Source organism: Eptesicus fuscus, chromosome 18, assembly GCF_027574615.1.
Source record: "Eptesicus fuscus isolate TK198812 chromosome 18, DD_ASM_mEF_20220401, whole genome shotgun sequence".
Classification (NCBI taxonomy): domain Eukaryota; kingdom Metazoa; phylum Chordata; class Mammalia; order Chiroptera; family Vespertilionidae; genus Eptesicus; species Eptesicus fuscus.
Window position 1 is genome coordinate 1,407,427 of NC_072490.1, and position 12,536 is coordinate 1,419,962.

A 12,536-nucleotide genomic window follows, 5' to 3' on the forward strand; every position below is an offset into this window, starting at 1 on the left:
GAGTGAGTTCCCATCCCCTCCGTGCTGCATCCACCGAAGGGTTCACACAGCACCACCGTGAGCCCTGCAGGCCCGGTGACGCCCCCTCAGTGGGGTGAGGGCTGCACCGTCCCTGCCCTCGGGTAGCTGCCTGTGGAGCCTGCGACTCCTGTCACACGATGAGGCAGTAGCGCTACCAAGAATGCCCAAGTGGCAATGCACGCCAGCCCTCTGGAGCCCTATGACTTGCACAGAGCAGAACATGAAGGCCTATGGGCACAGCCTGGGGTGGGGGGGTGGCTGGCCTGCTGGCATGAGCCCCGGGAATTACTTCCAGGAAAATCCACCGAAAGGTGAGCAAGGAGACAAGCCAGGCGGCAGCCAGGAAGGCCACTGTGGCCTGGAAAGAGGCGGGGCCAGCAGCCAGGCTACGGACAGGTCCCTGCGGTGCAGGCCAACCAGGAGCATCAAGGCAGGAGAGGCCACAGCAGCGTCTGCTGACGCCCAGAGGGTTTGTGGCAGGCTGTGGTCCGGGGCACACCGCACCCCTTGATGGGTGCACCCAGCACAGGGAGCCCCCTGGCAGACAGGTGCGGGGCTGCCCAGTGGAGGGTCGGCACTGTCGAGTCGCACACCATCCCTACCTAGCAGGCCCGCCAGCAGCATGCCAGCACCAGCCCAGCCCGGTTCTTCTCCCTCTGCACGGGCTCACCCAGCTCCCCGGGTCCCTCTAAGGCCGTCAGCCCCACGTGGCTCTGGTGCTGTCCCCACAGGAAAAAGCCAGCACTGGTCACCGGCTAGCCATGTCCGGCGCTCCAGCCGATGAGCTGCTTGTGGGCATGCGGGTGGGGTGACGAACAGGACTGCTCCCCATCTCCCTCCGGCTGGAGATGCCCCCAGGAATGGGAGAGAGGCCAGGAGGCTTCTCACGGGATCTGCCCTAACTGTGTGTGTGGGACGCCACCAAGGCTGCGGCTGGGACGAGCCTGCAGGCCTACTGTGGGAGAACAGCCTGGGCGCCTGCCAGGAGCCAAGGTCTCAGGGACTCGGGGAAGAAATGGCCTCCCTCCCTCTCCGGGGAAGTCCACCGAAACGGCCTCGGGCCCTTTCTCCGACCTTCTGGAGCAAGGCCTCCTTCCCCACAGGCTGTCCCTGCTGGGTTCTCCCGGAGCGACCCGGTTGGTCCTCAAACCAGCAAAGACATGAGAACGGGCAAGGAGGAGGACCCCCCAAACCTCCGGTCCTCCAAGTCCCCCGACCCGTCAGCTGCTGGAGCCTCACGGGGTCCCCGGCCCTGGTGTGAGGCGCTGACCGGATGCCAACCACAGCCGCCTCCGCCCGCGAACCAGGACAGTGGGATCGAAGGGCGGCAGGCAGGCCCCAGAGAACGGACGGCACAGGGGGCGCCATGACGCACAGGGCCTGAGGCTGCGGGGCCCACCCCTACCCCCCTCCCTCCCTCCAGACCAGAGCTTCCAGGGTCTTCAACACGAGGACACACACCCCAAACGGTGGGGAGGGAGGGGCCACAGCACCGGGCGCATCAGTCACTAAGTCTGCTTACTTAGCATTTATTTTTAAAATATATTTAAACAGCAGCAATCACTTCCAAAATGCAAAAAAAAAAAAAAAAAAATTACAATTTTAGAATAAAATTATGATGTTTATAATGCGAATCAGAAAGAACTGAAGGTACAACTGAGACTCAAATCCCGCAGTACTGAGGGTGGCCGGAGCCCAGGCTCACTGGTTTGGGGTTCAGCCTGACAAGAGGTTTCAACCTGTGGGGTTCCCACCCTTGTCACCTCCAAGCCCCCCGATGAAGCCGGTGTCCTCTGGGTTAGAGAAGGAGCAGCAGCAAAGCGCTGGCCTTCTATGGAGGATTCCCAAACCATCCCCCACCGGCCAGGGACCTGCTAATCGACCTCCTCCATGTTGCTGTAGGTGGGGGCTGGGCGGTCCACAGGGGGGGCGAAGCGTTCAGGGGCTGTCCGCGTGGGGGCCACCTCGGGGGCCTGGCCAGAGCCTAGTCCCTGCAACAGAACATGAGGACAGGGTTGGGGGCTGCCCAGTGTGCTGCCTGGCATCCCTGGGGTGCTGGCTCGGAGCTCCGCACCCGAGGGCCCCACGGCAGGCGCGGACAGCAGCGCATTGAGACAGAGAGACAAGATCAGGCCTGGACAGTCTCGCTTTATTAACGCTTTAAATACAGGAAGCTGCGTGGGCAGGGCCAGGCCCAGGCCAAGGTCAGAGCAGCAGGACGAGCGGACAGCTGGATGGACACCCACCCTCGTTTGCTCTGCCCCTGCAGGAGCCACAGACCCTTCTCCCTCAGGCACACACCGAGGCCCGAGCCCAGAGCTGGTCCCCGAGGCAGGCGTGCCTGGGGGCGGGCGGGCGGCTCACGTCCAGTGGCTCTGGGACACCAGAGGGTAGAACACGTTGAGCACGAGGGCCACCAAGGCTGCCACGGTGCCCAGAACAAAGTACCGGAGGCAGCCCTCCTCTGGGGTGGGGGGGCCGCATGGCGGGGGGCCCACCCAGTCCTGGGGCCCCCAGGAACCCCGGGGCGCAGGCCCCTCGGGCACCGGCTCCTCCGCGGCCTCCAGCTCCTGCCAAATCCGGGAAGCCTACAGTGTGCGGAAAGGGAGGTGGGGTGACCCAGTGTCCCCGAGGCCCCTGGCACGACACTCCCACCCGGGGTGACGGTGCCGAGCCGACGTCCCAGGTTAGGCAGCAGGAAGGTGAGCGGGCAGGAGCCAGGGGGCGCGAGGGCGACTCCTGGCAGCATTTTGGCCTCGAGAAGATTTCCATTCAACGTGCCACTTGCGTGGCAGCCCGGGGCTGGGCCGGCCGCCCACAGAGGGCACTGGCTCTTGGAGGACAGACCTGCAGCCCAGGGACCTCCTGGCTCCTCCCACATCCACAGCCTGACCGCTGTCTTCGAGGGCGTCTCCGAGTGCGAGCGGAGAAGGCTCAAGGCAGGAGGGCAGCGAGGAGGCGGCCAGCACAGGAGAGAGGTGGCTGTGCCCACAAGCCAGGCCCTGGGCACCCAGGGACGTAGGAGACAGAAGACCCCGAAGGCTCAGCAGAGAGAGACACTCCCCTCGGAGCGGGCGACAGCCCCGGCCAGGTGAGGCCGTGTCCCGAGTGCACGGGCAATCGCTGCGAGGGGGCGGGCGGGGGGAGGGGTGCAGGGGAGGCTGGGAGGCCAGCAGGTACAGTCAGTTCATGGCAGCGTGCCCAGGGAGGCTGAGCAGACACGCCTGTGCCACGTGGTGCCTATGTGCATGGCAATGGCCACTCGGTGTGTGCACCTGTGTCCCTGCACCGTGGTGACCCTCTGGCTGAGGCTTCACGGGAGGGAACCCATCTTCTCTCACCGTCCCAAGGCTGCAGGGCCTATGGCTGGAGGAGAGGAAGCTGCGCCCGGCCCCTCCCGCCTGTGAATCGGGCCCCACTCGCTCGCGAGCCTCCCAGGCCTCACCTGGCTGGCAGCAGCCTCGGCTGCAGGGCCCAGGTCTGGGTGGCGCTCAGCGTGGCCTGCCCGGGGGGGTCTCTCCACAGGAGAGTTCCGCCGGCGGTAGAAGAGGACGTAGGCATAACGCGTCACGACCTGGCTCTCGTCCACCGTTGTCACCGTGCTGTCATCAAACAAGCGCCAGCCTGCGGCAAGGTGGGCAGAGTGTGAGCAGACCGCCCCCCGCCCCCCCCGCCTGTCCTGCCGGCCGCGTGCCCTCACCCACGTCGCTGCGCTGGCTGCTGCGGTCGTTGGGCAGGCGTGCGCAGGCGGTGTAGTGGCCGCCGATCATGCCGCCGTAGTGGTTGATGACGGCGTACAGGTCGTAGCGGGGCAGCTGCTCCTCCTTCTGGCCGATGCAGAACTTGCTCAGGTCCAGGTTCCTGTGGTCCAACCGGAGGTGAGCCAGGCCTCCGGTGCCCGTGCCCCCCTCGGCCCACGCCCTGCCTCCCGGCACAGGGCCCTGTGCTCACCGGACGGGGAACTCCACCAAGTCGTTGATCTTGTCGCGCCAGACGAAGCTGCGGAAGGAGAAGCGCTTGAGCTGCACGATGAGCACGTTGGGCAGGCGCCACAGCAGCAGCTGCTTGGAGGCCTCGCGGTGCTGCTCGCACTGCGGGCAGTACCTGGCGGCACGGGCACGGGGGGAGGTCAGACCGCAGGCCTCCACGCCGCTCCGCCCTGCCCCACCCCGGCCGTGCCCGTCCACACCAAGCCTCCTCCGGGGCCAGCACTTCAGGCCGAGTGAAGAGGGTGAGGCACTGGTCCAGAGTGAAGTGGCCGGCGCGGGCAGCCTCGCCGGCAGAGCCGGGATCCTCGGCGCATTCCAGCTCCTTGGAGGCCACCAGCACGAACTCCTGCTGGCGGTCGTTGTTCCGCCAGACGAGCGCCAGGCTGCAGTCCTCCTCCAGCTCCAGCGGGGTGTCTCCTGGGGCCGGGGGCGGGCGGGGTCAGCTGTGGAGCGCAGCCAGCAGCCCCTCCCCGCTCCCCCGCCTCAGGCACCTTTATCCTCGAGCCGCTGCTCTCGGTTGGCTGCGTCGATTTTATAGATCAAGAACTGGGACGTGTGGGGATTCACGGCTTCACTTGGGTGTTGGTACCCGGGCACAGCAGCTGTGAGAGCACGACATCAGAGCCCGAGCAAGCGTCCCCCAGCTCCCCTCCCGCCCCGGCTGCAGAGCCTCTCCCCAGACGCGTACCTTCGGGCCGGGGCACCTTCTCACCAGCAGGCAAGGAGCCACCTTCAACGGGCGCGCTGGCCAGCATCTCCGAAGAAATGCCACTGGTGCTGGGCACCGGTCCCCGATCAGGGGCTGCCCACGCCCGGGGCACCATGTCCCCCTCTGCCACGGGAGTCACCATCTGGAGCTCAGGCGGCGGCATGGAGTCCCTCTCGCTGTCCCCGGCCTCCGGAGAGCTGGCGGAGTGCAGCGCGGTGCAGCCAGGGGGCTCCAGGGCCATGCGGCCGGGCTGGAAGGGCGGCTGGAAGGGCGGCTGGAAGACACTCACGGAATACCTGCAACAGCAGCAAGGCGCTAGGAACCCTGACCGGCCACCTGCACCTCCCCACCCCAATCCCGCCACCGGGCGCTCACCGGGCATAGCCCTCCAGCAGCTGGGCGAGGCGGGCGTAGGTGAGGCGGGAGGCAGGCACGCTGACCAGGAAGGGGTAGCCGATGTTCTCAGGGCGGCAGAGGCCCTTGTGGTCAGGCCAGTGGGTTTTCTGACAGAGTCTGGAGGGAGGGGGGAGGGGGGGAGAGTCTTAGCCCCAGGGGCCTCTGGTGACCCTGCCTGGGAGCTAGCCCTGGCCCTGGGGAATGCCAGCCCGGCCTCCAGGGCCTGGTAGGGCCTGGGGGGGAGGCAGGTGGGAGGAGGGCTGGGCAGGCCGAGGGTGCTCACTGGTTGCAGTAGCCCACGCGGTAGCACCGGGTACAGCGTTTCAGCTTCTCGTCCTCGGGCTGCTGCTTCCGCTGGCAGGCTGCGCACTTGGAGATGGGGATGCTGGGCACCTGGGGGCGCTGGGGTGCGTCATCCGGCTCAGCAAGGCCAGGCCAGGCAGGAATGCCCCCCGCCCCCGGGCCCAGTGCCAGCGGCCTGGCCTCCGCTCACCTGCTGCACCTCCAGCACCACCACCTGCTCCTTAGCCAACTCTGGGGACAACAGCTCGAAGCAGAGGAGCAGGTCCGAGGGGGACACGCTGTCCAGGGAGTGGGAGGGCAGGAACACGCGGTGGAAACGGCTCTTCATCACCTGACGCAGGAACAGTCCTGGGTGAGGACGGGCCTCCCCTAGCCCCGCCCGACACAGGGGGAGGCCGGGCTCTGATCCTAGGTCTACAGGGGAGGAGGAGGCACGTGGCAGCAGCGTAGGCCTCTGCTGGCTCCAGCCTTAGTGCCATGGAGCAAGGGGCCTGGTGCCCTGGCCGGTGTGGCTCAGTGGATAGAGCATCGGCCCTCGGACGGAGGGATCTCGGGTTCCGTCCCTGTCCAGGGCACGTGCTCAGTTGCAGGCGCGAAATAAAAAGGGAGCCTGTGCTGCTGAGGGCCTGCCAGACCAGGCCTGGGGCCGGCGTCAGCACCCTGCGCTCCGCACCGCGGCTCTGCCGGCTCTGGCGGGCCCTGGGGGCTGCACCCTGGTTATCATGGGGGCCTGCATTCGGAGAGAGAACAAGGGCGCCGCCAGGCGGGAGGCCAAGGCGCTGCGGGAGCACCAGCACGATCTGGGGGAACCTCTGCACCCCGGCTCCTCAGGGGGAAGCCGCTGGGCCGCCACCAACGGGGTAAACCCCCCGACGGCTGAGGACTGGGCGCCTGGTGGTGCAGCCTCAACCAGTGCCACCACCGCTCCCAGGCAGCCACGTGACACACACATTCACACGTCCGTGTCCGATGCTCAGAGCCCGGGAGGACGGACGCACCTCGGTCAGACGCAGGTTCTCGGGCTGCACGTGGACCCGCTGTGCGAGGGCGTCCAGCACCTCGCTGGCGCTGGAGTTCTCCTTGCTGACGCTCACCAGGAACTGCGGGGACAGAGGGAGTCGGTGGGCCGCGGGCCGGGCCGGGCGGCGCAGGAGGAGGAGCGACGCCTCACCTTGACGGGCTTGCTGTGCGGCTCCCGGGCGAAGAAGAAGACGGGGAGGACCTTCTGCTTCTGGGGCAAGGGCACCGGCAGGTAGAGGAAGGGGTCAAAGGTGATGGAGACCTGGGGAGACACAGGTGGCACTGGGTGGCCCACAGGGAGGGGAGGCGGCCCTCAGGGGCCCTCGGGGCCGCACAGCCAGCCCATCCCGAGCCCCGGACAGCCCGGGGGGGCCGCCAGGAGACCACAGTCCCTCCTGGCACGCGAGGCCCTGCCCAGCCTGGTCACTTCATCAAGGGCCCCCCTTCTCCCCACGTGCCTTTCAGGCCACCCACACCCCTGCCCTCCTCACGGCCCTTTGAGCCCCAACATCACTTCACCTCAGCCGGGAAGCCTACCGCCGGCCTCTGCAGCCCACACCGGAGCCCACGCCTCCGCCGGCTGCCCTGCCCAAACCTGGCCTGCAGCACCTCCGCCGCACGGCCTCTGACCTCAGCCTGACCGGACTCGCCAGGCCAGGCGAGGGCCTCGGGAGAGCAGCGCGCACCTTGGCACACACGGGGCACACCAGCTTCGACTTGTACTGGCCCTGGAACAGGTCCACGACGAAGGAGTCGTTCCTCATCTTGTGCCTCTGCCACGCCTCCTCAGCCACCACCTGAGGGCAGAGCGGTGAGGCCGAGCCCCGGGGACGGGCGGTGCCCGGGCCACGCCCCCTCTCCCCCCACCGACCTCATCGGGCCGCCCATCGGAGTCCACGGTCTCCGTGTAGGGCTTGTTCTGAATGCGGTTCAGGTCCTCGTGCAGCCCGTCCAGCAGGAAAGCCATGAACTCCTGGGCGTCGTGCTGGGCGTAGCCTGTGAACTGGCTGGCCTTGCTGGCGACAATGGCCTGGAAGCAGGGGGGGCGCTGAGCACGGAGCCCCGGCACCGGCCGTGCACCCAGCCGCCCCTGCAGAGGGCGGGCGTGGCCTCAGGTCACCTTCAACTTGGAAGGCTGGAAGGCGTGGTGGGTGCCCTTCCACAGCGCCCGGAGCAGCACGGCGAAGCCGATGGCGAGGCGCCCCCCGGTCCCCAGCGGGTTGTTGTAGTTGATCTCGGCCTCGAAGGAGCGGTCTAGGGGCAGCAGCGACAGTGTGAGCGGGGGCGGGGGGGGGGGGCGGGGGGGGGCACGCAGCCGGGCGGCCCTCACCGTGGAAGAAGTCCCGCAGCTCGCGGGTGTTGGACAGGGACTGGATGACGCTGTTCATGAAGCAGGTGTTGCCCAGGTTGACCAGCCCGGTGAAGCCCGGCGGGCACACCTTCTTCTCCTCCTCCTCCTCCTCCTCCACGCTGTCCCCGCTCACAGGGCTGTGGGGCATGGGCGGCACCATGCACGTGGGCTTGGGCTGAGGGAGCAGAGTGGGCGTGAGAGCAGCCCGAGAGGCTCCCAGCGCCCCCCTCGCCCTCCCGCCCGGGATCTCACTGAGGCCAAGTGAGGCTCTGGCTTGGGGGCTCCATGCTCCACGGGGGTGCGGGCCGCCACGCCGTCCAGCCCCGTGTCCTCAGCTCGAGGCTTGGGCTTCTCCTTCTCCACGGCCCGGGCCTCCTCCTGGCCTGTGAGGGGGTGCGGAGCACCTCCGGGGGGGGTCGAGTCCAGAGGGGTTGGGCCTGTCGGCACGGCAACCTTTGCACCACCCACTGCACCTTAAAAAGGGGGAAGAGAGAGCCGGTGGTTAGCAGCACGTGGCAGGGGGGTCCGGTCGTGCGGGCCGGGCGATGAAGGGAGCTCGTGTGCAGACCTCGTGCAGCGGGGGCCTCCAGGCCGCCCCAGCGCTGGCTCTGCCGCTTGCGGAGGCAGATGTCGATGCGGGCGGCCGTGAAGCAGAAGGTGCACTGCTCGGGCTCAATCAGGTTCCTGCGGGAGAGGCGGAGCTCAGGCCGGGCCGCCGGCCGGGCCGAGGGGCCGGGGAGACGAGCCCGGGGAGGCAGGCACAGGGCCGGGCCGGGCACCACCCACCTGAGCTTCACCTGCCAGCGGAAGACGGTGTGGGGCCCGCAGCCCGGGTGCAGCCTCAGGAAGTTCCCGTCCCTGCGGAGGCCGGCGCGGGAGGAGAGCGTGAGAGCCAGTCCCGCCCGAGGCCCAGGGTCTGCCCACGGCCGGCCGCCCACCCACCTGGTCTGGAAGACGAGCGTGAAGTCCTGCTCACGGAAAAGCACGCGCGAGGCCTCCCTGCGGATCTCCTTCACGTACACGTGCACCACCACCGCGTCAGGCCCCTTCTCGTACGAGTCGTTCTTGACAAACGCCAGGCTCACCATGGGTTCCGGCTCTGCATCGGGAGCCCGGCTCAGCGCCACCACCAGCCCCACCCGTCACTGTTCGCCTCCCTGCCTGCCCGCCAACCGAGCAGCCCCCCGGGCTCTGCCCCCAGCCCCACCGTCACCATCCACCAAGGATGCAGCGTCTGCTGCCACTGCCACCTCCGCTTTGGCACGTCACCTTTCTCGGGGGCTCTGCTCCGGGTCAGGGCTGGAGAGACGGGGTCACTCCTGGGGGACGCTGCCTTCTCTCCGGCCAGAAGCGCTGGCTTCTCCTCCGAGCCCAGGAGGCAGGGCTGGGGCTCCAGCGGTGGGACCCGGAGCTGCTCCTCGGCCTCCGCCTGTGCATGGCGTTTGTGGGCAAGATCAGCCCTGGGCCAACCAGGCAGGTGCCCCCTCCTCTCCACTGCAGTCCACACCCTTCCCCCATCTCCCACTCCCACCCAGCGCTCCACGCTCACCTGGGTGGCTGCCTCAGCCAGGAAGGGGGGCGCCTCGCCCTGGGGCCCAGGGCCTTCTCTGCATCCTTCCCCCTCTGGCCCTCTTCGGAGATGCACAGCCCTCTTGGCACTGGGCCCTGCCTGGGCCCCGGGGCCAGCCCCCGCCCCCACCTCACCGCGGCCCTGGGCCCGCTTCTGATTCCGGGCCTCCTGCTTTGCCCGGCGGGGCTCAGGGGCTGGCTCCAGGGCAATGGGAGAGGACTCCTGCCCGTTCTCCTGGCACCGCAGCCCTGGCACCGACTCTCGCATCCCTAGAGGTTTCTTCTGTCAAAGATCCAGCAGTCAGGCCCTGCCCACACCCGGGTGCCCCCGCCCCGCCCCGCCCCGCCCTGGACTCACCAGGAGAGAAGGCCAGGTGAGCAGAGGCACCTTCTTGGGCAGCGCCAGCTGGAGGAGGCCACCTTTTCGAGCCTGCACTTTGGCGCGAGAACTTTCGATCTCGGCATAGAAAACACCGCGCCACTGCTGACCACCTGCAGAGAGCGGGCAGTAAGCGGGGCGGGCGTCAGGGATCCACACACACACACACACACACACACGCACACACACACGCACGCACACACACACGGCAGACGCACCTGGAAACCGCACCACGCAGTCTGTGTCTGTGAAAGCAGCGTCCACCTCCTCCAGCCGCAGGGGGCCTGCTCCCACACGCAGCTTCACCATCACCTCATCTGCATTCTGCTTCCAGTCGAGCAGCACCTCTGCAGGGAGAGGCCAGTCAGACTGAGGGCCAGGCCGGCAGGCTCAGGGGTTGAGCGTCAACCCACCCGCCAGGAGGTCCCGGTTTCATTCTGGCCACGGCACAGGCCTGCACTGCGGCTCGATCCCCAGCAGGGGGCGTGCAGGAGGCAGCCTATGGGTGACTCTCTCATCACTGCTGTTTCCTCTCTCTCTCTCCCGCTCCTTTCCTTGCTCTAAAATGAGTAAAAACATTTTTTAAAAAGAGACAAAACAAAAGACTGTGAGGGTCTACAGGTGAGGGCTGCAGCCGCCGCCCCCTTCCCCCAGCGCTCTGCACCCGGGCAGCGGTCACTCACCCTCTTTGGCCTGCTCCTCTTGAGGAGTGGACACAGACCCTGACGACAAAGGAAAGAGGAAAGGGAGGAGGAAAACATAAACAATAAAAAAATTTAAAAAAAGAAAAAGAAAATGAGGAGAAGGCAGCCCAAGGCCCTGCCACCCCACAAGCACCGTTTTTAGGGTCTCAGCCAAGTACCCAGACCCCGCTTATCCCGAGTCCTCTCGGCAGCAGAGCAGGACGGAAGGGGCAGTGAAGCCGCGTCCCCGCCCCCACTGTGCATGCTCAACAGGAAGGGAGGGCCTCGAGCATCGGGGTGCCGTCACCTCCCCTCCGAGGGTCTCCATCCTTGCTCTCCTGGTTGGCTCGGTCCTTCTGCTTCTTCTTGCTGGTGGCCTCCTCCAGCCCGGGGGGCCCTCTCCTTGGGCCCATGGCACTGGCCCCACCAGACATCTTGAGACGCTTGGTCGACAGCCAGAGTGCCCCGGGGTCGGCGACGGCGTCTGGGTCAGGGCTACGGCGCTTTCTGCCCGGCCCAGCTATCTTGGCAACTATCTGTGGCCAAATCCGCCAGCAAGGAAGTGACAACCTAATGAGAAGGGACCGGGTCTCGTTACCAAGGCCCAGCAGTCTGCTCCTTGGTGACGGCCGGGGCTTGGCAACCTGGGATAGCCCTAACCCTACAGCGCAATCCCACCCCCTGGCGCGGCCCGGACTCGCAGGCGGCTCTGAAGGGGGAACAGAGAATGCAAGGGCAGCCACCGCTCCTGGCTGAGCCCCGGGGGCCCGCTCCCCAGACCCGCGGCCGAGCCTCCCTGAGGAGCCGCCAGGTCCAGGCAGCCGCGGCCCAGCCCACAGGCCTCGCTTTTCCTTCGTTCTCACTGGCTGCTTAGTCACCACCGGGAGGAGGAGGTGGAGGAGGGAGGCAGGACAGAGAGGCAACCGAGCAGCAGGACCGCCCGGCTCCGAGGCTGAAACTGGACCCAGCCCAGGTGCTGCCACTGCCCAGGCAAGGACCGGGCGAGGACGCCGCACCTGCGCAGCTCCCGCCCTCCCCGGCGCCTCTGCGGCGCTGCCGGGGTCTCTCCCCCACGGCCCGGGGGTTCCGCTCTCCCAAGCAGGGGCTGCCACAGGGTGAGAAGGGCATCCGGATGTCAGCAGCAAACGCCCGGGGCCGCGGGGCGCACGCAGGGGAGACGGGAACAGATCGTCCCCGCCGGTCTCGGGGCCATTCCCTCATCAGCTGAGCCGGAGACCTCCTACCCGTTTCCCACGGGCCCACCAGGGAGTTCCGGGCTGCCGCTCCACCCACAGTGAAGTTCTCAGCGGGGAGAGGGTGCGGATGAGCCGTGCATCCGGGCCCCTGGCTGCCTCCACCGGGGCTGAGCAGCGGCCGGACAGGGAGCAGCTGGTCCCGGCGCACGTGGGGGCGACCTCACTCGATGGGTCCGATGTGAGACTGGGCGGCCGGGCCTCCCGTGACCACAGGTCCAGGGCCGGGCGGGCACCCTCCGCCTCTGCGCCCCGGCCGCAGCCGAAGGTCGCGTCCCTCCCGCGCCGGCCTCGGAGGGCCATGTAGGGCTGCTGCCCGGCGCCAGCCCGAACCTGCGCCCGCCGCCTCCTCCAGGAAGTCGCCCTCGCTCGCCCCAGCCCTTTCGGAGGCAGGAGGCCGCCGCGGGCGCAGCGTAACTGCCCCGGCGTCGGTGGGCCCGGCGCGCCCGGGCGCGAGGGCGGGGCTGGCGCGACCCGTGACCTTGACCAGGCCGCCCGGGGCCCCGTCGCGCCCTCCCCGCTCCGGCCGGACCGGCGGGGAGCGGCCCGAACCACTCACCGAGCGAGGCCGCCGCCGCCAGCCCTTCGGGCCCTGGCAACCCGCTCTCGGTTCCGGTTCCGGCGTCAAGTCGGTTCCGGTTCCGGCGCGCTCCTCCCCCGCCCCGGCACCCCCGCCACCGCCTCGGCAGCTGGTTTTGTTTCTACTTCGAGTTGTGGCCCCGGGTGGCCGAGCGCCGAGCCCGTGACGCACTTCCGGCGGCGCGGGCACGCGGGGCAGCTCCTGGCGGCCCGGAGGGGGCGGGGCTCCGGTGCCCTGGCCCCGCCCCGCCCCGCCCCGCCCCGCTGGTGGCAGCCCCGCGGTC

At 68.2% G+C, this 12,536-nt stretch overlaps 1 protein-coding gene across 10 annotated transcripts; it reads right to left on the reverse strand.

Moving 5' to 3' along the window:
• Positions 1-1,534: 1,534 nt before the first annotated feature.
• Positions 1,535-12,317, reverse strand: USP19 (ubiquitin specific peptidase 19). 10 transcript variants are annotated; one of them, XM_054729404.1, is made up of 28 exons: positions 12,233-12,317; positions 11,437-11,525; positions 10,728-10,990; positions 10,421-10,459; positions 9,956-10,084; positions 9,717-9,850; positions 9,339-9,641; positions 9,059-9,218; positions 8,732-8,888; positions 8,576-8,647; positions 8,358-8,473; positions 8,042-8,262; positions 7,769-7,964; positions 7,559-7,692; positions 7,310-7,468; positions 7,125-7,235; positions 6,590-6,700; positions 6,417-6,518; positions 5,609-5,749; positions 5,399-5,517; positions 5,095-5,232; positions 4,699-5,015; positions 4,502-4,612; positions 4,211-4,427; positions 3,973-4,125; positions 3,722-3,882; positions 3,467-3,645; positions 2,150-2,609 (listed from the first exon to the last, which is right to left on the reverse strand). In XM_054729404.1, the coding sequence occupies exons 3-28, from the start codon at positions 10,852-10,854 to the stop codon at positions 2,382-2,384; spliced, it is 4,035 nt and encodes a 1,344-aa protein (XP_054585379.1). In that variant the 5' UTR covers positions 10,855-10,990; positions 11,437-11,525; positions 12,233-12,317; the 3' UTR covers positions 2,150-2,381. The 10 variants fall into 10 exon arrangements, with proteins under 10 accessions (XP_054585380.1, XP_054585383.1, XP_054585382.1 ...); XM_028133319.2 differs by lacking the exon at positions 11,437-11,525 and having other exon boundaries at positions 12,233-12,289; XM_054729403.1 differs by lacking the exons at positions 11,437-11,525; positions 12,233-12,317 and adding an exon at positions 12,007-12,168.
• Positions 12,318-12,536: the final 219 nt, after the last annotated feature.

Excerpts from the sequence above, each read along its gene's own strand:
- USP19 (XM_054729404.1), bottom strand. The coding sequence starts at position 10,854 with ATGTCTGGTGGGGCCAGTGCCATGGGCCCAAGGAGAGGGCCCCCCGGG. Across the intron at positions 9,219-9,338 it reads TGGCTGAGGCAGCCACCCAG|GCGGAGGCCGAGGAGCAGCT; the intron begins GTGAGCGTGGAG and ends CGCCATGCACAG. Across the intron at positions 8,648-8,731 it reads ACGCTCGTCTTCCAGACCAG|GGACGGGAACTTCCTGAGGC; the intron begins GTGGGTGGGCGG and ends CGGCCTCCGCAG.